Below are 25,098 nucleotides of genomic sequence, written 5' to 3'. Positions count from 1 at the left end.
TGGGATGAGTAATTCAATACAATATAGTTCAAAAATGCTTACATAAATGGAGTTCCCGCTGTGATGCAGTGGATTAAGAATCCAACTGCAGTGGCTCAGGTCACTGTGGAGGCACAGGTTCAACCCTTAGCCCAGGAACTTACATAGGCCACAGGTGTGGACATAAAAATAAAGTCTTAAAAACGCCTATAATTTGTGGAAGTTCCTGGGCCAGGGAATCAGGCCCATGCCACAGCGACCCAAGTGGCTGCAGTAAAAATGCTAGATCCTTAACCTGATGAGCCACCAGGGAACTCTTAAGCGAGAGTTTTACTAGGATAATAGTGGAGGCCAAACAGCTTCCAAGACAAGTTTATAAAGTTGAAATTTTTACAGTTATGAAATTGTTAACTAAGGATTATCTGGAACATGGTAACTATAAGTAGGATTACTTTAAATCCCTCTAAATAATAAAGGCTATGTATTTTTTTGAATCTAGAGTTTATGAAATAAACTATAATTTGGGATTACAGAACTTCCAGGTATAAAATAAATAAGTCATGGGGATGTAATGAACAGCATAGAAAATACAGTTAATAATGCTATAATAACTGTGTGGTGACAGATTGTAACTAGTCTTATCATGGTGATCATTTTGTAATGTACAAAAATATCAAATCACTATGTTGTATACCTGAAACTAACATAGTAAGTCAATTATACTTTAAAAATAAGATTTTGGATTATAGGATACACTGTTCATAATTCTAAAACACGAATGCTGGGGACGAAAGTGCCATATCTGAAATGCCTTTCCAAAACTTGGGTTTATAAGCACATAAAAAGAACCATACTTACCATGCACTTATAATGTGCAGCTGCCTTCTTGGCATTAAATATATGCAGTTTTCCTCTTGCTTCATTTTCTTCCTCCCCTACATGACAAAATCCACATTTAGGCCTGGTGTCGCTAGGGCTGCTTCTGTGTGGAGACCTATCTCTCTGCAAATGAAAAAGCAAAAAAATAAACTTGAAAAAAAAATCCATGAAAATATACTACCAGTAGCTCAGGCTTAGTTAACATTTCAAATGATGAACTTTACCTATAAACAAACACAATTTAGATGAGATATTCATGATGCAACAAAAAGTAAGAATCCGACATTTTTTTCTACTTACATAGGAGCTACTTTCCATTTCATCTGTCCCATGCGAGGATGTGGACCTGGTATCTTCCGACAGCCCTTTAAAATTAGTTTTTCGTGGCCTTCCTTTGCGACTTTTCTTTTTACTTTTAGGTGATGAGGGCTCCAGTTCATGTTCATTAAAGCTTTCGTCTAAATCAGCTGCTTAAAAATGAACAAAAGCTTTACATGGACCAATCCTAAAAATGAGCATTAGTTCATGGGTCCTTAGAACATATGTTTCTCCTTAGAATGAAATCACCTCAAGATATGAGAAGAAGTGGTCTGCGATATGTCTGTCTAATATAGCAACCTAACATTTCATATAAATGCAACAATCAAAAACAAAGAAATAGTTTTATTATAATCACTGTAAAATTATTTCCACATTTATAATTCTATGAAAATGAGTTTTGATCTTGACTATGCACATAATTCAGTAAATATTTCTAAACTCTAATAAGTAAATTTTTAGAATTAGATCTTGTATAATTATTTTTTACCATCAGTTTCAGAGAGTTCTACCTCATACTGTTGGTGAAATCAGAACAATTACTTACTATAACTTGGAAAATCGAATGAAAATAAAGTACGTATACCTGTGCTATCCAATACAGTAGCCACTAACAACACATGGCTTTTTAAAATTTAAGTCATTTATAATTGAAGAGAATTAGGAGTTCCCGCCATGGCTCAGCAGAAATGAACACGACTAGTATCCATGAGGACACAGATTCAATCGCCGGCCTGACTCAGTGGGTTAAGGATCCAGCGTTGCTGTGAGCTGTGGTGTAGGTCACAGACATGACTCGGATTGCATGGTGCTGTGGCTGTGGTGCAGGTCGGCAGTTGCAGCTTTGATTTGACCCCTAGCCTGGGAACCTCCATATGCCTCAGGAAGACAAAAGAAAAGAAAAGAGAAGAAAGAGAGGGAGGGAGGGAGGAAGGAAGGAAAGAAGGGGAAAGAGGAAAGAAAGAAAAAGAAAATTAAACCATTCAGTTTCTCAGTCTCCATGACCGCATTTCAAAGTCTTCACAGTCACATGTGCCAAAGGCTGAGTCTCTACTGAACATTACACCACAGCTCACGGCAATGCCAGATCCTTAACCCAATGTACGAGGCCAGGGATCGAACCTGCGTCCTCATGGTTACTAGTCAGATTTGTTACTCCTGAGGCACGATGGAAACTCCCTTTACAGGTTTTTTTTTTTTTAAAGAAATAAAATCATATTCATTATGACAAGAAAGGGGTAATTTAATTAGTATACTTGAATATATAAGCTCCAGGAACTGAGAGCATTAGATCATTTGCAAAACAGTTAATAAGAATTAATATCAATGTAACTTCACCTAACGAGGAAGAATTTGAGAGAAGAAAAGGTAAAAGCTAGTAAGTAGTAGAGTGTTTCACAGGCAACATGACAAATTCATGTGAATAACTCTCCTTCGAAGACAGACAAGTCAATTAAAGATCTTCTGATCATAACACTATGGCAAATTTCACATAAGAACATAACACCTATTTTAAACAATAAATCTGACAATTTTTAAAATACAGAATTCCATTAAAGCTATTAGAATTACTTGCACGTACAAAAATTTAAAACAATTGAAAATCATAACCAAATGTTTTGATCATCCCGATACATATCATATACGTAAGATGCATAATATTCTGTTATTTAAAATGAAAACAAATAATCATTAACACTATGACAACACTACATTGTTAAACACCTATAAAGAAATTACTTAACTGATTGTATTATCATGCCAACATGACTAGTTTTCCACATGGCACATTTATCTGTCCTAAAGATGGAATCATTCAGTATAAAACTTAGAAGGACTTTAACAGGAACCATTAAAAAAAAAAAAAATCATAGGAGTTTCCATTGTGGTGCAGTGGAAACAAATCCGACTAGGAACCATGAGGTTGTGCGGTTTGGTCCCTGGCTTCGCTCGGTGGGTTAAGGATCCAGTGTTGCCGTGAGCTGTGGTGTAGGTTGCAGACGTGGCTCAGATCCCGCGTTGCTGTGGCTGTGGCGTAGGCTTGGCAGCTACGGCTCCAATTAGACCCCTAGCCTGGGAACCTCCATATGCCGTGGGTGCAGCCCTAAAAAGACCCCCCCAAAAAAAAAAAATCACAAAAAGAATGACAGATTTAAAGTTCTGAAAGTAAAAAAAAAAAAAAAAAGATATTAAAAGTTGAAATAATTTTTTTTTTTTGTCCTTTTAGGGCCCGACCCGTGGCACGTGGAGATGCCCAGGCTAGGGGTCAAATCACAGCTGTAGCTGCCAGCCTACACCACAGCTCACAGCAACGCCGGATCCTTAACTCACTGAGCGAGGCCAGGGATCAAACCTGCATCCTCATGGATGCTAGTCATATTCGTTTCCACTGAGCCACGATGAGAACTCCCAAATGGCAAACCTTTTATTTCCTTGCCTCCTTTGTTGAAGATTAGTTGACAATAGGCATCTGCATTTATTTCTGGGTTCTCTATTCTATTCCATTGGTTTGTATGTCTCTTTTTGTACCAGTAACCCACTGTCTTGATTACTGTAGCTTTGTAACATTGTTTGAAGTCTGAGAGAGTTTTGCCTCCTGCTTGGTTTTTTTTCCTCTCAGGATTGCTTTGTCAATTCTGGGTCTTTTGCGGTTCCACATAAATTTTTGGATTATTTGTTCTAGTTCTGTGAAAAAATGTCATGGGTAATCTGATAGGGATTGCATTAAATCTGGAGATTGCTTTGGGTAGTATGGCCATTTTAACAATATTAATTCTTCCAATCCAGGAGCATGGAATATATTTCCATTTCTCTGAATCCCCTTTAATTTCCTTGATTAACATTTTATAGTTCTCAGCAAACAAGTCTTTCACCTCCTCGGTCAGATTTATTCCTAAGTTTTTAATTTTGGGGGATGTGGAGTTCCCGTCGTGGCTCAGTGGTTAACGAATCCGACTAGGAACCATGAGGTTGCAGGTTTGATCAGTTGGCCTCAGTGGGTTGGGGATCCGGCGTTGGCATGAGCTGTGGTGTAGGTCACAGACGTGGCTCGGATCCCACGTTGCTGTGGGTGCGGCGTAGGCTGGCAGCTACAGCTCCGATTAGACCCCAGCCCAGGAACCTCCATATGCTGTGGGTGCGGCCTTAGAAAAGACAAAAAAAATTAAAAATTAAAAAATTAATTTTGGGGGTGTGTGGTTTATTTAAAAGGTATTGTATTTTTATATTCCTTTTCTGATATTTGTTAGTACATATAAATGCAACCAATTTCTGAATGTTAATCTTGTATCCTACTACTTTGCTGAATTTGTTGATCAGTTTGAGTAGTTTTCATGTGGAATTCTTAGGGTTTTCTATATATAGTATCATGTCATCTGGATAGAGTGACAATTTTACCTCTTCTCTTCCAAATTGGATATTTTTTATTTCTTTTGTTTGTCTGATTGCTGTGGCTAGGACTTCCAATGCTATGTTGAATAAAAGTGGTGAGTGGGAAAAAGACAGTCTCTTTAGCAAGTGATGCTGGCAAAAAAGGACAACTGCATTTAAATCAATGAAAGTAGAACACATCCTCACACCATGCACAAAAACAAACTTAAATGGCTTAAAGACTTAAACTTAAGACAAGACACCATAAAACTCCTAGAAGAGAACATAGGCAAAACAGTCTCTGTCATCAACTGTACAAATGCTTTCTTAGGTCAGCTTCCCAAGGCAATAGAAATAAAAACAAAAATAAACCAATGGGGCCTAATCAAACTTACAAGCTTTTGCACAGCAAAGGGAACCATAAAAAACAAAAACAAAAAGACAACCTACCGAATGGGAGAAAATAGTTGTAAACAATTAAGCAAGGACTTAATCTCCAAAACATACAAATAACTCTTACTACTCAACAGCAAACACACACACAAATTGAAAAATGGGCAGAAGACCTGAAGAGACATTTTTCCAAAGAAGATATTCAGATGGCTAACAGGTAGGCATATGAAAAAGTGGTCAATATCACTAATTATTAGAGAACTGTAAATCAAAACTACAGTGAGGTACCACCTCACACCAGTCAGAATGGCCATCATTAATAACCTATAAATAAGAAATGCCAGAGAGGGAATGGAGAAAAGGGAATCCTGGAGTTCCCGTCGTGGCGCAGTGGTTAACAAACCTGACTAGGAACCGTGAGGTTGCGGGTTCTATCCCTGCCCTTGCTCAGTGGGTTAACGATCCGGCGTTGCCGTGAGCTGTGGTGTAGGTTGCAGACGCGGCTCGGATCCCGCGTTGCTGTGGCTCTGGCGTAGGCTGGTGGCTACAGCTCCGATTCAACCCCTAGCCTGGGAACCTCCATATGCCGCGAGAGTGGCCCAAGAAAATGGCAAAAAAAAAAGACAAAAAAAATACATTAAAAAAAAAGAAAAGAAAAGAAAAGGGAATCCTCCTGCACTATTGGTGGGAATGTAAACTGGTACAACCACTATGGAAAACAGTATGGAGGTACCTCATAAAACTAAATACAGAACTACCATATGATCTAGCAACTGCACCCCTGGGCAAATATCTGGACGAAACTTTCACTGAAAAAGATACATGCACTATTCATTCCTATGTTCCTTGCAGCACTATTCAAATTAGCCAAGGAGTTCCTGGCATGGCTCAGCGGAAACAAATCTGACTAGCATCCATGAGGACTCAGGTTCGATCCCTGGCCTCACTCAGTGGGTTAAGGATCTGGCATTGCCGTGACCTGTGGTATAGGCCAGTGGGTACAGCTCTGATTTAACCCCTAGCTTGGAAATCTCCATATGCCACAGGTGCGGTCCTAAAAAAAAAAAAACAACAGCCAAGACATGGAAACAACCTAAATATCCATCAACAGATGAATGGATTGAGAAGATGTGGTGTATATACACAATGGAATACTACTGAGCCATAAAAAAGAACAAAAGAATGCCATTTGCAGCAACATGGATGGAACTAGAGACTCATACTAAGGGAAGTCAGAAAGAGAAAGACAAATACCATATGATATCAGTTATACCTGGAATCTAACATATGGCACAAATGAACCTTTCCACAGAAAAGAAATAAACTCACGGACATGGAGAACAGATCTGTGGTTGCCTAGCAGGAGGGAGTGGTAGGGACTGTGAGTTTGGGGTTGGTAGATGCAAACTACTGCATTTGGAGTGGATAGGCAATGAGATCCTGCTGTATAGCACAGGGAACTGTATCCAGTCATTTGTGATGGAACATGATGGAGGATAATGTGAGAAGAAGAAGGTATGTATATGTGTAACTGGGTCACTCTGCCATACAGCAGAAATTGAGAGAATACTGTAAATCAACCACAAAAAAAAAAAATTTGTTTAAAAGGCAAACAAACTGGAAAAATACCTGCTGTACTTAAGACAAAGGATTAGTATCCTTATGATCTGATAAGCTCACAAAAGATTAAGACCCCCCAACAGAAAAATGGATCAAGCATATGATCAAATAATTCATAGAAGATTAAGTATTTAAATATACTTTTAGAAAATTTGGCTTCTCTAGAGTCAAAAAAGTGTAAATTAAGTGATATATCATTTTCCCCTACCAAAATAGAACCTTTAAATAGTTATAAAAAGCTACAAATAAACCCAACTAAAAATATGTTAGAAATACAAATATAAAAGCAGCCCCACAAAAATGTTGAGGTAGACCATGCTTCTCTTAGATGAATGGGATCAACATTAGAATATCAGTTCTCGCTGACCTAATTTAATGAAATGCTGATAAAAAGGAACTTCAAGTTGATTCCACGGTTTTCTGCAAGAGTAAATGTATAATACAGAGACTATCTTTTTTAAAAAAAAGATATCAGAATATGCCATAAAGCTACAGTAGTTAAAACACTGGCATAGGAATAGATATATATCATCAGAAGAGAAAGCCAGGTTGAAAACAGCCCCCTATGCATATGGGAAATCAGAGTATGATAATGGTGGCATTTCAAATTAGTGGGGGAAAAGACATATTGGCAAAACTGGCTATCTATTTTTTAAAAACTGAGATTCCTTTCCTCATATTAACATGAAAAAATTAGGGATGGGGCAAAAAAAAAATCTAATAAAATAATAAGCTAAAAACATAATAGAAAAAAACGGAAGAGAGTATTTTTTATAATCTTGGAGTTAGGACACTTAAAAAGCCATTTAATTGCAGAGAATTAATATCTATATTAAGAGAGCACTTCAAATTAATGTTTTTTTAGGAAGTGCACTTTTATTTTATGGCCACACTCGGGGCATGTGGAAGTTCCTGGGCATGGGATCAAACCCGTGCCATAGCTGTAAGCAGAGCCACTGCAGTGACAATGCCAGATCCTGAACCTTCTGATCCACAAGGGAACTCCTTCAAATCAATTTTAAAAAGACAAACCTCAAAAGAAAAATGTGCAAAGAATAGGACTAACAATTCACAGATGAAATATAAATGACAAAAAAAAAAGAAGGGCAGAAGCCCAGCCTTACTAGTGATAAGAAAAATGCAAATTAGATGAGATAATGAAAGACTGATGATAACCCCAGTACAGGTGTAGGGAAGTGCACTCTCACACACTGTTAGTACATATGACGGTACTTATTCTCAAAGTTAAATGCACACTCTCACCTGCCATCCCCATTTCTAGGACTTTGTCTTAAAGAATCACTTGTATAAGTACATAAGCACATATGTATACAGAATATCGATGCAGTTTTATTTGTATTTGTGAAAAAAGATATAACTGATTTTTATTAATAGAGAAATCCTTAAACTACAGCTCTGTTTATTCTAGGGGATATAACACAACTGTTAAAAAGAATGAGGTTGAGCTACATGCACACAGAGAAGGGTATCTGTGATATAATACAGAATGAAAAAAACAAGTTGGATAAATTATATATACCATGATGCCACTGTACTACTGTACTACAAATAGTGCACATATGCATATATACGTCAGATTGTATGTATGTAGGGAAGGCTCTGGAAATATACAAACTGTCATTAGTTACCCAGAGAATGTGATTTGGGGCTAAAGAGAGGGCTTTCTGAATTACTTTAATTGTTTTAACAATGGGCAATATACTACCTTTGTATTTTATTTATTTATTCTATTTTACTTTTTTTTGTCTTTTTTTTTTTTTGCTATTTCTTGGGCCGCTCCCGTGGCATATGGAGGTTCCCAGGCTAGGGGTCGAATCGGAGCTGTAGCCACCGGCCTACACCACAGCCACAGCAACGCAGGATCCGAGCCGCGTCTGCAACCTACACCACAGCTCACGGCAATGCCAGATCGTTAACCCACTGAGCAAGGGCAGGGATCGAACCTGCAACCTCATGGTTCCTAGTCAGATTCGTTAACCACTGCACCACGACGGGAACTCCCACTACCTTTGTATTTAAAGGAATTTGTTAATATCCAACGTGCTGAAAGGAGGGGGTAAAGTTACCCACTGCTGATGGGAATATAATCTAGCACAATCTTTCTAGAAAGTAATATGGCAATGTGTATTGGGAACCTTGAAAAGATTAAACCCTTTGACCCATTGATTTTTACTTTTGGAAATGTATCCTAGAAAATAACTGAAGACCATTTGCACATGAAAAAAATGTGAGTATGAAGCTAGTCACAGCACCTTTGTTTAAATTTTTCACGGTTACTTACTGTTTTTTTCCCAATTCGAAACTGAAAATATTTCAACATTTCAAAAAATTATTATTATTTTTTCATAATAATTATAAAAGAACTATCAGTATAAAAGTAGGGGAAAAAAACCTTCCTTTCCACCTTCTGATTCTACCTGCTCTGCCCTCTCAGCTGGGGCCCTAGCCTCCATGCTTCCCATTCTTTGTACTCACTCCCTCCCTCCCTCCCTCGGATCGAACCCGCACCACAGCAGCAACCCGAGACACAGCAGTGACAGCACAGGATTCTTAACCCATTAGGCCACCAAGGGACTCCTCCAGGTAATTACTCTTAACACTTCTTTTTTCAGTCTCAATGGTGGAGAGTCTGGTTTTGAATCCTGGATCTGTCAGAGACTCTGTGTCCTTGGATCTGAGACCTACCTCAGAGGGTTCTTCAATTAAATGAGTGAGTTCACATAAAGTACTAGAACAGGGCCTGGCACAAAAGACACTCTCAGTAAACGTCAGCTATTATTTTCTATGCATATACAAATCTATTTTAAAATAATATACAAACAAATGGCATTCTAAGCATACTACTCTGCATCTTGCCCTTTTCCATTTAATATATGAATGCAAATACTCAAAATATAAGTGTTAACATTTGAGCTTTTTCAGTTTTGACTACACTGGATGTGCTATGCAGTTTACATCTAGTATAGTCATGACCTCATTTGAGACTCACGACAGCTGCATAAGGTTGTATCAGTCTCCATTCCCATCTCCGTTTTATAGATAAGAAAACTAAATTCATAAAAGTTAAATACTTTCGCCCAAGGTCACAAAGCTAGGGAATAGCAGAGCTGGGACAAACACATGTCAGTGAGTTACTACCTGCTTTGGAAGTGGCCAATACCCATTATCATGGAAATTAATATTTTCATATGCTCCTACAAATTAGGAAAGGGATAGCTATACACATGCTTATGTATGCACAGAACTGCTCTGAAAGGACACATAAGAAACTGATAAGCTGTTGCTTTTGGCAAAAAAAAATTTGGAAACTGAGATACAAGGACAAGGATGGGAGGAAAGCTTACTTACGGTGTATACTCTTTTGTATTGCTGATTTTTGTACAATGTTCATCTAGTCAAAGAAATGAATATGGTGGAAAATGAAGCCTTATCCTTATATTCACACCTACAATTTCTAAAAATCCAGGTTTGATAAAGTAGCTGACACCAATAAGGTAGTCCTCCTTTCCTGAGCCACCAAGCCTTCCCAGCCTTTATGAGCACAGGCCCCAGATGTCTAAGTCCCCTTAGACAGGCCAAGCCTCTCTCTATTACCCTTCTGATTATCCCTATTCGACAAGGGATTGAACCTGCGTCCTCATGGATGCTAGTCAGATTCGTGGTGAGATTTGCTCTGCATGCCCCTTGTCATGAGCCAATTTTGCTATTTCATAAGATGAGTTTCAGATAACAGATTTATTTTATGTAACATACATATGTATATAAATACGTAACATATACACTTATTATTCTTAAGTGTGCTAAAATGAAATACGATGTCTGGGATTTAATTAAAAAATAATCCAAGTGAAGGAAGTGGGTAGGGGGCATAGATGAAACAAGACTGTCCATGAACTGATGGCTGCTAAAGCTAAGAGACGGGGCTTTTTTTTTCTAACATACTTTTGCGTATGTTTGAAACTTTATATAATGAAGGTCTATGAAGTATGCTAAATCAAAGATGGGTGTAAATAATGCCTAGCGCAGCCTTTGCACATGGCTGGTCAATAGATCTGGAAAAGCAAATAAAAAACATGGAGCTAGTTCTAGCAAAGAGCACAATATGAATACATTACTAAAATTGTCCTAACCACAAATGCAATTTAAATTCTATTATCTTCCAAGGAAGAGCACAGGAAAGATGAGTTGTAATAAGAAAGGTAAGTAGGAGTTCCCGTCGTGGCACAGTGGTTAACGAACCTGACTAGGAACCATGAGGTTGCGGGTTTGGTCCCTGCCCTTGCTCCGTGGGTTGACGATCCGGCGTTGCCGTGAGCTGTGGTGTAGGTTGCAGACGCGGCTCTGATCCCGCGTTGCTGTGGCTCTGGCGTAGGCTGGTGGCTACAGCTCCGATTCGACCCCTAGCCTGGGAACCTCCATATGCCGCGGGAGCGCCCCAAGAAATAGCAACAACAACAAGAAAAAGACAAAAGACAAAAAAAGAAAAAAGAAAGGTAAGTAAAGGAGTCCCGTTGTGGCTCAGCGGTAATGAACCTGACTGGTGTCCATGAGGACATGAGTTTGATTCCTGGCCCTACTCAGTGGGTTGAGGATCCAGCATTGCCTTGAACTGCAGTGTAGATCACAGATGGGGCTTGGATTTGGCATTGCTGTGGCTGTGGTGCTGACCGGCAGCTGCAGCTCTGATTGGACCCCTAGCTTGGGAACTTACATAAGCCGAGGGTACAGCCTTAGAAATACGGGGGGGGGGGGGGGGGGGAAGGTAAGTAGACTTTTCAAGGAATAACAGTAATGACGATAATGACATAGAATGAAGTATTTGCTGAGCAACTTGCTCTATCCAGGAACATTGCCAAGAGTCCTTTCATTAGGTGCACTATTTCATTCAATTCTTTTCCCCCCACCCCATTTTGGCCACCTGCGGCATATGGAACTCCCAGGCCAGATCCAAGCCACATTTGCAACCTAAGCCCCCTGTGGCAACGCCAGATCTTTAACCCTCTGTGCCTCGTCCCAGCGTTCCCAAGACACTGCAGATCCCGTTGCGCCACAGAGAGAGCTCCTCATTCAATTCTTACAATAATCCGACAAGGTGAGATTTTTTTTAATCCCCGTTTTACAGATGCAGTATCTAAGGTTCTAAGAGGTGCTAAATAACTTGCCCAAGATCATGTGACTAGTAAACAGCAGAGCTAAGATTCAAATACAGATCTGAACTCAAAGCCCATATTCAACCAGTGTACAAAACTGCTTTTCCAGTATTTAATCTATTCAATGCACCCCAACTTAAAAGGTTTGAAAAGACTTTGATGCCACATTAAAATCTCTCTAAGCTTCCAGTTAATAAAAGTAATGAAGATTGAAAATTGCAGCAAAATCTAGAGGGAAAAAAACAAGGAAAAGAAAATACTAAGGGACTATTAAACCAGCAAAGGCTTTGAATCTAAATGGTAACACACTTTTTTCCCCCCAACATACTTCCAATATAACTTCATACTTCCACATACTTCCTAAAACATAAATTGAGTTATATCATTAGACAAGCATCTCTAAGAGAAAGTTCCTAAACTGTCCACTGGAGGACCCACCAAGTCCCTGAACAAACTCAAGATGAGAGCCTCCAAGGTTATAGGTACCAAAGATTCTTTTACACTGTCTGTCTCAGAATACCTGGGATTTTATGGTCACTGTAATTGTGGCACTTATGACTATGATATATATATATATATATTTTTTGTCTTTTTAGGGCCGCACCTGCGTCATAGAGAAGTTCCCAGGCTAGGGGTCAAATTGGAGCTGCAGCTGCCGGTCTACGCTACAGCCACAGCAATGCCAGATTCGAGCCACGTCTGTGACCCACACCACAGCTCACGGCAACACCGGATCCTTAACCACTGACCGAGGCCAGGGACTGAGCCCATGTCCTCAAGGATACTAGTTGGGTTCATTTCCGCTGAGCCACAAGGGGAACTCTACTAGGATATTTTTAAAAGTAATTTCAGACTTAATTTGTAAAAAAAAAAAAAAAAAGTTACTATATACACTTCATGCAAATGTTAATATCTTACCACATATGCTTTATCATTCATTCTCTCTGTCCACATAATTTTTCTGAAAGGTTTAAAGAGTAAGATACAAACATGATGCCCTTTATCCCTAAGCACTTCCATGTATCACCGCTGTATTTTAATCAGTTGGTCACACACTAAATTGTGTTACCCCCCCCCAACTGAAACCCTGTTTTATTCATTCGTCTTGCTCTACTCACTCCTCACACAAGAGAAGCTAAGGATTGTAGTGAGCATATATAAGCGTCGCCCGCAAACAAGTGACACATCAACTACCATGCTTAGTTCCAAGCCAAAGAAACTGAAGAAGTTACAAACATTTCTTGAGTACCCATCCTACGCAAACCATTCTATATTGGGTAAGTTAAGTAATATAATAAACCACAAGTTTGGCTCTTCTACAGTTAAGAACTTAAGCTAAGCTGCGGTTATCTCTGTGATGATGACTTACATTCTACACATTCTTGCTGTGAATAGCTAACACGCAGCATCTACCCTAGATACTGTTTTCAGCTCATCACAGATCTTTGCTCTATATAAATTATTAAACACAAAGATCTTAACACTCCTAATGAAAATGATTTTAAAAGAACCACCATTCATTTGTAATCAACAGTTCCTTGTAAGTACTCAAATGTTAGTGATGCCAAATTATATTAAAGTACTGCTACAAAAGGGAGACTAGCATCAGTTGCAGCTAGAGTTATTCCCAACGTTTGACATTTTTGAAATATCGCTTTTTAAAAAAGGTAAAGGATGTACCTATTATTAAAACAGGCCAGTGGGGGGGAAACATTTAAGATGTAGGATTTAATTGTGACCATTCCTGGCCATTTTTAACATGGAAGTTTCTATTAAGAATAGGAGGAGTTCCCGTCATGGCACAGCAGAAACAAGTCCAACCAGGAACCATGAGGTTGCAGGTTCGATCCCTGGCCTCGCTCAGGGGGTTAAGGATCCGGCGTTGCCGTGAGCTGTGGTGTAGGTCGCAGATGCAGCTTGGATCTGGCATTGCTGTGGCTGTGGTGCAGGCCAGTGGCTACAGCCCCAATTTGACCTCTAGCCTGGGAGCCTCCATATGCCTCGGGGGCGGCCCTAAAAAGCAAAAATAATAATAATAATAATAATAGGAGGGCACTAAACCATTTTAAGCACTCCACAAACCACATGTGGCCTGTGGCTACCACATGGGACAGGGCAAACATAGAACATATCCATCATCACAGAAGTTCTGCCAGACAGCACTGCCGGGCCATGAATCCTCCATTCCCTTGTAAACAGCCCTGCACCTTTGAGCTCATTCATGTCATTCAGCTAAACCACTGCTTCCCAAACTTTAATCTGCATACAAACCACCTAGGATCTTGTTTAAATTCCTATTTAGCAGGTCGGGGTGGGGCTTCAGGTTAGGCATCTCTAACAAACTCCTAGCTGACGCCACTTCTTCTGGTCTGCAGACTCTGCTATCTTCTTCCCCTCCTCCTTGCTAACAATTGCCAACTCCCACTCATTCGACCTCCCACATCCGACTTTCTTCAGCACTCAGCTCACAGCCCTTTCCTCCATCCCGAACCCTGCCATCATCGTGGGTGACTTTACAGTCCACACGGACAAGCCAAGCAACAACCTAGCCATTCAGTTTCTTATCTTCGCTGATGTCCTCCGGCAACCACCTAATCCCTATAATCACACCCAGCTATCTCATGATAACCTAAAATGCTTCTACCCCTGAAATTCTCTACATCATACTTGGGGACCACAAATGACTGCTTTCCCACGTGCTTTCATTCCCACTGTTCTTCGGTCTTATCAGGACCTCCAGCCTATTCATTCCTTTCAGTTTCTTATTTCTCTCTTGCAAATATTCTAAACTCCCTTATCCCTTTATTTCTTTGTTGAACCCACGTGGCAAAACCCCGATTCTGAATGAACCAACTAGCCACTTTCGCTGCCACACCCAGGATCCGGAATTGCTGGAGGAAATGTTACACAGCCTGACTGACGGCATCCCTTTATAAATTCACGGTTACCAACTGCAACTGGTCCAACCCAGTCCAGAAACTTTGCATTTCTCTAAGCGAGCTTCTTCCCTCAGTCTTCACGACTATTCTTTCGAAACTCTTCTCCTTCAACCTCCAACCCTTGCTGCTCTCCCTGGCTCACTGAGGAAAGAGACCTGATAGGAACCACCTTTCCTCTTGCTCCTTTCCTGTCACAGTGGAAATGTCCTCCTTATCACAGGGCAATTGTTCCACTTGGGCACTGAATCCTCCTTTTTGTATCTGCAATCTTCTCCTGCCCAATGGATCCTTTCTTGTAAGTACTGTTATATCGACTAATCCCCCCCCCCACAAGAAAAGGCCAACTAAGTGAAAGAAACCAACCTGAGAAGGCTACGTACTGTATGAGTCCAACTATATGACATTCTGGAGAAGACAAAACTACAGAGACTGTAAAGAGAGTCTCAAATATAATATTTCAAAACACAGTTCACCTTATATCAAACGAACATGACACACTGAATTAAAGAGTATTTCTCATTTCAAGTATTAGCAAAGCAAGTATTAAACTACAGATGGCAAATGATCAAGAACCTGTCACAGGTATCCATTCCTCTTTGCTGTAGAGACTAGGGCAGTACAGTTCTCAAAGACAGGCCCTGAAGTACAACCCTACAACCCCCACCATAAATTACAATCATAAAGTAGAACATATGTTCCCCATTAAAATAATGAAATAATTGAAAGTTCTGTTATTGACAAAGCACTCAATATCTAATAAATTCAAGCTAGATGAATGTGATGAAAGTCAAAATTCAATAAATACAAACTCTGTAATAGGTTTAAATTGCAAAATTATGCTTTCAAGTTCTATGAGTATAAATACATACACATGTAAATAATAGAAGTGACCCCAATGTGCTACAAAGTATACACTGAACCCAAAATTCAAATCAACTGTAGCACAAATTTGAATTTTAGTATTCCTGCCAGTCATGTTAAAAGAAAAGTCATCTTGAAAAGTATGAATTTAGATCTTCCTCATTAAAGTTTCTCTAAGCAAAAAGGTAGTCAAAATTATTCTACTTCAGGAGTTCTCTTGTGGTGCAGTAGGTTGAGCATCCGCTGTTGTCATTGCAGCGGTTCAGGTCACTGCTGTGGTGGGTTCAATCCCTGGCATGGAGAACTTGCATGTGCCACAGGCAGCCCCCAACGTCCTCCAAAAAAAGAAAGAAAAAAAGAGGTGGCCTGCAGTGATTTAGCTCTACCACTAGATGGCACTATCAGCTGCAGAACCAAGGGAATAAAAGGGAAGATGTCTACATTAATCATGGTTGCCACCCTCAAACATCCTGCCCCAGTATGCGGATACATTCGTATTTGCCGGATCTTAAGTCTCAATTCTCGGCTTATCATATATGCTCACTACATATTTATTTGACTCAAGAGTCAAATAAATACATTGTTAAAATCTGAAATAATGAAAGGTAGGAAAGCATATTCTTAACTTTTCAGGAAAGGTTTTTCAATTCAATTTTGGAATTAAGTCAGGAAAAAAACAGAAGGAAAACACTAAAAATGTTTATCAGTTGCACTTTATCACCTCAAAAACATTCTGCTCTTATTATCTGTCCAATTTGTTTACCTTAATGACAAGTTTTTGCTAAAGACTGAATTTTTAACCAGCACTTCTAAAGTACTTAGACTAATCCGGTCCTCAAGTGGAAACAATACTATTTTGTATTATAAAAACAAGATCTAAGAGATCAAAAAGGGCTACAAATTTTAATATGCTAACACTGATAATTAGCTAAGTCTTTATAAAAGAAACAACTTCCTGAAACAACAGGCTCAAAACCATTCTTAATTCTAAGCAACATGCTTTCAGAAGCTAACAAAAACTTTAAAGATCTCTAATCTAAATGGAAGGACAGAACGATCTCAGATTAAATCTAAGCCTTTTATACTGTTAGTAAGTGTATCAAAACCATCTGTTTGAAAAGGTTTGAAACAAGTCAGAATTCAATTTGAGACTTTCCCATACCTTTTCAAGACCAACTACAGCTTGGCTAACTATATATAAATATGACTATCCTGGTTTTGTGTCAATTTAAGTGGAAGCAAACTATAAAATAATTTTAAAGTTTGTATTTTAAAATTGACTACTTCTTATGAATATGTCTGTATAAGAAAAAGTACTACAATGCAAATAAAAATTTAAGAGAAAGCCTAGTTATCACAAAATGGCCCGCATCCCCAGTTCACATTTTCTTTACCTGACACTAGCAAGGACTCTAATGATCACCTTTACAATCTACGAACATATTTTACCTGAACACAGAAATCATAACTACTGGCATCATTTTCTCCTAAAGATAAGTATTTTCTCAATGTACTCTTTATAAGAACTTTGGGATAAAAGTTTTCTTAAAAAATCAGATCTTTTTCACTATGTACATCAGTTTATTCCAATGTTTTTATTAATTCTTTGAAATGCATTCAATATTGAGATATATCTCATGGTAAAAATTCATATAATTCACTCATATTTTACTAAAATTTCCTCTTGAAATTGAAAAGTGGCTGAATGACATACCTTCAGAGTTATGTGCAGTTTTCTTGTGTTTTCGGCAATAAACCCTATAAAAAAATGAAGAAACTAAAAATTACCAAGTACACAAAGAAAATTCATTTTTCAAATTAAGAATGAGCACTACCCTTCATCCCTTTGGGAATTCACAAGCTGGATTCCCAAAACCCTATCATTAAACTCCCTATGCCATTTGTCTAAGCATTAAACTCCCTGTGAAAACCACTGTACGCTCAAGAAGATAAAAATGATTTGAAATGGGAAAATCTTTCACAGGAGCCTAAAGAAAGAATGACTGTTACAAAAAAAAAAACAAACAAACACAAAAACCCCACTAAAAGAGAAGTTACATAATTACATGTAAATTCCTTGGGAAGGTTTCTCTCGTATCTGAGCTTTATCATGCAACGCACAGTGGTAGTGGTAGGTCCTGTGACATGTCTTCACATCACAGCCAATTGTTGCTCCTGGACAATGGCACAGAGAACACATCTACAGCAAAACAAGAAAATAATATTATTAGTGTGTGATTTTGCTATGGTTATGATACCAGGTTAGAGGCATATCAAATCTCTGTCAAAGAAAACAAATTGGTTATTGAAAAGTTTTGTAACGAATGATGCTATTTTTCTTGTTTTCTCACCTAGCAATAATTCAAATAAAATTCTACGGGGAGTATTTTTTCCTGTGTTAAACACTGACAAAATGAATGGAATATTATTAATGACTATTGTTTCACTGTGGTCAAGAGAAAATCTGAAATGCTGCGAATCAGGAATGTAAGCTGCAGACCTTTTCACTACCCAGATCTTCCTGGAAATGAGTAACTGAGGAAAATGGCTCATACTAGAAAAATACTCCTTCACATTTGCATTTAATCAATGAGAATTTTTAGGAAAAATCTCACATAGTATTTCGGAACTTGGTAAAATCAACTTCAAGTGAGGGAGGGAGAGAAAATAAAAGGATTAGGTAGATTTTTAAATGGCTCGATCTCTAAGAACACAGTGATATCAACTGATTGCGAAAATATGCTCATCTATTTTAATTTCACCTATGTTACTTAGCTCTCATTATGAATTCAGGCAAAAAGATAAAAAAACTACAAGATTCTTTCCACATGTTTTAATATACCTTACACCTTCAGACTTTATTGGCTAATTCACATTAACTAGCTCATGCTCTAAACTCAGAAAAAAAATTCTTTAACTACATAACAATGATTGTTAGTGGTTTTGATGAACATATCAGTATATCACAGCATACTGTACTGGGTGGACTTTTAATGAGGCTGTCTCCTAAGCAATAAATGCCATGCCCAAATAAATTCACAATAAGGTAAATATTCAAAACTGCTCATTTGTTTCTTGGTTGCTAGATGCCTCATTTGAACTGTTCTCATTCCTCTTTATTAATTTTAACATAGAGAACATCTGAACTTTTGGATTACTTGGCCCCTAAGCAATTCTGGTTGAGCAAGAGGCTAACAGATATTTGAATAAGATGCTTTATATTTCTCTAAGCAAGTCAAACACTCAACCTCTCATTCGAGCTATCATTTCAAAAAAGACTCCTACGTAAGAAACAGAAACATTTTCAATACAGGTACTTCCCAGAAAACATGAGGGCCAGTGCCCATTATTAATGCTAAAGAAACATGCCACTTCCTTAAATAAACACGGAAACTTCAAAGTACTACTGTAAAAAGAAACTCTGCCAAATTATCAAGCAGGGAAAGCTATTAAATACTTTGGGTGGCTTATAAATTCTTGAGGAGGTGGAGCATTTGTACTACAGCTTTATTTATGAGGTTCTATTATTTTAGTAAATTATACTTCTAATTAAAAAAATACTTGAAATTGTGGCAAACACAAGAAGAGTATAAAGAAAATTTAAAAATCACTCATACTCACCAAGTGTAGACACCATTACAGTGTTGCCATGCTTATGTGAAAGTATTTTTCTATGTAATTCTATATGTATTATTTTGCTACCTGTTTTTTTTTTTAACTTAATGAACACTGCCATTCCTTCAGTAAGACCTCTACCACAGGTAGCTCATTTCGAAATTACATCTAAAATTGGTTTGCATAGGCACATTTTGAAAAAGAATACTGAACTCAATGAGCAAAAGTAAAAATGAAAGGAGAGGTGCTGTAAAAATATGGGCTGGCTCAGCATTCGCCTAGATACAGTGAGATGGGCACTCTCAGATTCCGCTGGAAATCAGTGTGCTCTCTGGACAGCCACTTGCTTTATTTATCAAAGAGCTTTTGAAAAGTTTCTGTTCTCTGATCCAGTAATTTTCCTTCTAGTAATCTACAAAATAAATCAGACTTAAATGATTCATATGCAATCATGTTCACTGCAGAAGTACTGAGAACAGCCCAAAATGTAAAATCACCTGTGGAAAACAAGTGAAAAACCTTCAATGACCCCAATTATGTTTATAACATACGTTCTCTGAAAAGAGGTGGAAGTAAACACAGCAAAATGCTGAGTGGCTATCTCTGTGTGGCTGTTTTCTTTTTCTTAATTTCCTATATTTTCTGATTTTTCTACAATGTGCAAATGACTGTGATATACAAACAATTCTTTAAAAACCACTGGGGCCAGAGCTCCCATGCCTGCCTGCTTGCATCTCTCACAAGCCCACCTCTCAGTTTACTGAGAATGAGAAGAAAACCAGATGTCAAAAATATATCAAAACCCGGAGTTCCCGTCATGGCTCAGTGGTTAACGAATCCGATTAGGAACCATAAGGGTGCGGGTTCAATCCCTGGCCTTGCTCAACAGGTTAAGGATCCAGCGTGGCCGTGAGCTGTGGTGTAGGTCACAGACGCGGCTTGGATCCCGCGTTGCTGTGGCTGTGGGGTCGGCCGGCGGCTATAGCTCCAATTTGACCCTTAGCCTGGGAACCTCCATATGCCACGGGTGCGACCCTGGAAAGACAAAAAAGACAAAATACATATATATATATATATAAAACCTGTTTTGGCAGGTTATAAATTCAAGCCAGTTCAAAGTATAAAGTAACTAACTACAGCAACACAGGACAAATAAAAATTTTTTTAAATGAGCTTTTAAAAAAATGCTTATTTTCACACCTTTATTTTCAGTTTTGTTCAAGGAAGAAAAGAAAGAGGAAGATATACTAAAAATATTTTCAGAGAGTGGAAGATTCTCCCCAAGGTTAGAAGTAGGTCTCTCTCTCTCCCCCTCTTGGCCACACCCTCTACATACAGAAGTTCCTGGGTCAGGGATTGCATCTGAGCCATAGCAGTGACCTGAGCTGCCACAGAGACAATGCTGGATCCTTAACCCTCTGCACCACGGTAAGAACTCCAGGAATTTCTCTTAATTAGAATTTATAAGATCTATTTGATGCAGCACGCATACACAAGCAGGAAATTCTGGCAAGGTACTAAGAAAGTAGCAAAACATTCTCCATGATAAAAATGAATATACCTGCTTGTGTACCTATGAATACAGAGCAGGAGCACTACTGTTATCTTCAAGGTATCACTGCTATATTCCAACCCCTGAAATTATATTTTCTCCTTGAACTTCCATGGGACTTAGAGTATTCATTTTGGCTTTTACCTTGTATGGCTAATGATCTTTATAAATGTATAGATCTTATCCGTCAATTGTTTCTAGATTAAGTTTTGGGGAAATTAACACTGTGTCTTACCACGAAGTGCTCAATTAATCTGATTTTAAGCTTACGCTGTTATTGAAGATGCCAATAGCATATGGCATATTCTTTCTCGTTCATGTTTCTAATAGCTGCAGTTTTGACATAGTTATCTTCAAGTACATCTAAAAATATTTTACAAGTCTGATTTGCAAAGGTGAAATGGAGAACAAACCAGTTGAAGGGGCACAGAATGAGCATAGGCAGGAATACTTGGGGGAAAAGATTAGCCCTGTTTAGAAACAAAGTTGAGAAGCAGAAATAAAAAGAAAATTAAAGAAGTTGGGAAACTAGATAGACGGTTTCTTTTAAAAACTTTCTTTTATGGAAAATAAAATAGAACAAAGAGGACTTCTATTAAAAAAAAAAAGTAGAATAGAGCAAGGCGCCAGTTGGTTAGACCTGAGTGACCTTATCCTCTTTACACAAAACATTTATGTGCCCTCCACTCTGTCACAGTCCCTACTGGGCCCTCAGCAGAATGACTGTCAGCTGCCACTTAACGCCCCCCTGCACCATAGCCAGGGCTCTCTCAAATGTAGGGAGATGAAAGTTAACCTGACAGGAACATGTTTGTTAAGGACAGTGGCGGACTCCTTCCCCCCTGAAAAAAGGTCTGTCCCACATGTCAAATATTCTGTGGAGGGCTAATTTCCTATCTTCAAATATAGGTATAAACGTCAATTCTCAGCTTATCCTGACTATACCCAGATTCCAAGTTTTTAAAATAAGGGTGAGGGAGTTCCTATGTGGCTCAGTGGGTTAAGGACCGGTGTGGTCACTGAAGAGGCCCAGGGCACTGCTGTGGCATGGGTTCCATCCCTGGCCTGGGAACTTTTTCATGCCGCAAGTACAGCCAAAAAAAAAAAAAAAAAGACACAGGTGAAAATTTCTTTGTTAGCGATTTCTTTTTTTTACTTTTACTCCTCTATTCAGTTTGCTACCCAGTAGACCTAATAAATTTCAATAATCAATTACTTCTTCCAAAACAGGGAGATTAGAAAAAGAGACCTCATCCTCTTACAGATGTCTACATATCACGCTCTTAAAATTTTTTAATAAAAACTACATACATTTAAGGTGTGCAGCGTGCTATTTTAATACTCATATAGTGAAATGACAGCTACAGTTGAGCTGATTAACATACACATCTCTTCACACAGTTACCATCTTTTGGTGCATGTAGTACAAGCAACTAGAAATCTACTCTCAGCAAATTGCCAGGCTACCAGAGAGTGTTATTGACGATATTCATCATGCCCTAGGGCAGATCTCTAGACTTACTCATCCTTCAGAACCGCAACTTTGTCCCTTCTGATCATCTCCCACTTTCCCCACCCCTCTTGCCCCTGGTAACCAGGGTTCTACTGTCTGGGAAGCTCTACTATGTTGAGATTAAGTTGTGCCACAGAAGCAGAGTCTCAAGGAGCTGATCCCCAGGAGAAAGAGGAACTAAGTCACACATGAGAGGAGACAAAAGGAACTGAAAGGACTATGACTTAACTCAAGTCCCACAGGAGCCAGAGGCTGGCACATACCTGCTCCTCAGTCAACTGAACTATAGGCTAGGACTGAAATTCACCTTGCAAAAGGAAGAAGTCTTAAGTCATAAAAGGAAAAAATACTGCTTTCTTAGTAGCAGTGGGGAGAGCGTGGGGAAAACTCAACTAAGACCACAGGCAGACATCACGCAAAACAAATGAGACTGCCAAGTCCTAGGACAGACAGACAGAGGAGGCTGGGCTCAGAAGGCCAGACAGCCAAACGGAACCAGAGGAGGAAGAGCTCTCTAGGACGTAGCTTCGTCCAGCTTAACTGCTGAGTATCTACCATGCATGTCAGTAACGGACCACGGTGTACAGACAGAAATTCTCATGGCCAAGTAGTTACTACTTTCAAGGCCCCTGCTCCAAGAAAACTCCAAATACACAGAGAATGCGAGAGGTTTCACAAAGAGTCTCTAGGCAGAGAAAAAATACCAAAAGCATTTGGAGTTGGCAATAGGGTCTTTACGCAGGAGACATGAGACAAAAAGTGAGAGCAGTTTACCTTATGCCAGTGTTTGTTTGTTTTGTGTATTGTTTTTAATCACAGAAAACGCTACCTCCAGTATAAACTAGAAAGCAGGACAGTGCGGCTGGGACAAATTTTCAGAGTTCCCTAAAAAATGCTCCTAACTCCAGATTCATTACTTTATATATACTAATATCTCATGTCTCCAACATAGTTAGAAAACAGAGTAACCTCTGAACTATGTTTAGCTGATGTTTTCCAACCTATTTCTTAAAAACCCCTAAAAAAATTACCACTGCCTAGAAGGGTAGAACATAACTGACAACTGTTTCTGGTTTATCTGAAAGCTATAATTTAAAAAATATATTTATAGCATTTTGAAGAAGGTCTCATAAAAACAAAATAATAATAAGGGTTATATAATAAAATAATTAGATTTAAATGGAAAGCTAGGAAGCAAAAATGAAATCTGAAAGTTGTTAAAGTCTTTGACAAGGGACTTGAAAATTAAGACAAGTAAAAGATAATGTTTTTGATTAAAAAAAGAAAAGTGACTTGATATATTAGAACCTTAAATTCCAAGTGCTTCTTAAAAAACAGGGCCACTGAAAAGTACTTGTGTTTTTTTAACTAGAGTAACAGACTAAATCTAAGCAGTTACTGGGTAAATCATTTCAGAGCTCTTTTGGAAATCAGAGGCCAAGGAGCTAAATAAGTAAGCCTACCAAGCTCTTCCTTAACCATCTCCTGACCTTGTTCTCAATATCACAGATTTCAGCTCCATCCAAATTTATGAATCACCATTGATGAGGAATATAATTCTCTTACTGGAGCTTTTAAAGTTTCTTTATCCATCTGAAAGATTCAGACAGATTTTCCAAGCTCAGCTCTTTATGTTTAAGCTCTTCCGAGATGCAGGTCTTTCATGCTGAGGGTACCCTTAAACTGCCGTGCTGCTTGCTTGCTATACTTCATCTGTGACGAACACCAAATATACATCCATGGTCAAATAAGTAACAAGACTGCCCCCCACAAACCATAGATTCTTTTATATTATTGGTTTGGGTTCTCTTCCATTAGCACAAATAAGTCATTAGTAATTATATAATGGCATACATTTGCAGCATTCTCAATTACAAAGAAGTACTAAATGAAGGCAAAGGGAAAAAGCCGTGAACTTTCAGTAATAGTCGAAAGACCTGATTTTCTCCATCATTAGCCTTAGTTTCTTTTCGGTCTTACATTCCTTCTCCTTTATCACCTCCAAAGTAAAACAAAGTTCATTTTATATAAATGACACGTAAAATATCTGCACACATTAAAACTAATCTGCATGCTATAATCCAAACTTTCAAAAAAATTCACATTTATACAAATACATTCGTGATGTATGTACACTTGTAAAAGTTACACAGATAACAATGAGGCCAGTTAACAAATCTTCAGGAAAAAATTTACCCGTTTTCCCCCCAAAATACTCTAAGGCAAAGGTCCTACAAGGCCAATTCAGCCCATCACCTGTTTTCATAAAGTTTTATTGGAACACAGACATACTCACTTTGTTGTGTACCATCTGTGACTGTAACTGAAAAAGTTTGGCCGGCAAAACCTTAAATGCTTATTATCTGATCCTCTACACAAACTGTGCCAACCCTGTCCCAAGCCAACGGTCCGGAATCGAGAGTGTTCATCAAAAATCGCTTGGGAACCTTTTTCAAAAGATACCTCTCTGTAACTGCCCCCTGCTTTCTGATTTAATAGTTGGTTAAGTACCAACTGCTCTAAGGATTTAGTAGGGCCATTAATCACCTGGCATCCTCTGCTTCTTTGTATGTAGTAAGCAGTAGTAGCATTCTATACACTTTGGGTGGTCCATTTTACTCTTACTGAATGCTTAATGAGCCACACACACACTACTTTAAATAGCACAGGCATCAAATATTAATACTTGTCAAAAGTACTTCCTCCTGGAGTTCCCGCTGTGGCTCAGTGGTACCTAACCTGCCTAGTATCCATGAGGATGCGGGTTCGATCCCTGGCCTTGCTCAGTGGGTTAAGGATGTGACGTTGCCATGAGCTGTGGTGTAGGTTGCAGACATGGCTTGAGTCTGGCGTTGCTGTGGCTGTGGCGTAGGCCGGCAGCTGCAGCTC

The 25,098-nt window shown here is 38.7% G+C and overlaps 1 protein-coding gene across 5 annotated transcripts in view; it reads right to left on the bottom strand.

Annotated features, from left to right (window-relative positions):
- The window catches only part of PHF6 (PHD finger protein 6), a 54,074-nt gene that overhangs the window by 17,731 nt on the left and 11,245 nt on the right, over positions 1-25,098 (bottom strand). For 4 of the 5 annotated variants that reach the window (XM_047764756.1, XM_047764753.1, XM_047764754.1 and 1 more), the window contains 4 exons: positions 17,596-17,729; positions 17,244-17,287; positions 1,159-1,328; positions 838-981 (listed from right to left, as the gene is read on the bottom strand). In XM_047764756.1, the coding sequence (XP_047620712.1) occupies positions 838-981; positions 1,159-1,328; positions 17,244-17,287; positions 17,596-17,729 (492 nt within the window). The remainder of the gene's footprint in view (positions 1-837; positions 982-1,158; positions 1,329-17,243; positions 17,288-17,595; positions 17,730-25,098) is intronic. The other variant, XM_047764757.1, reaches the window with a different exon arrangement.

Source organism: Phacochoerus africanus, chromosome X, assembly GCF_016906955.1.
Source record: "Phacochoerus africanus isolate WHEZ1 chromosome X, ROS_Pafr_v1, whole genome shotgun sequence".
Lineage (NCBI taxonomy): Eukaryota > Metazoa > Chordata > Mammalia > Artiodactyla > Suidae > Phacochoerus > Phacochoerus africanus.
This window is presented reverse-complemented; position numbering and strand designations above follow the sequence as displayed.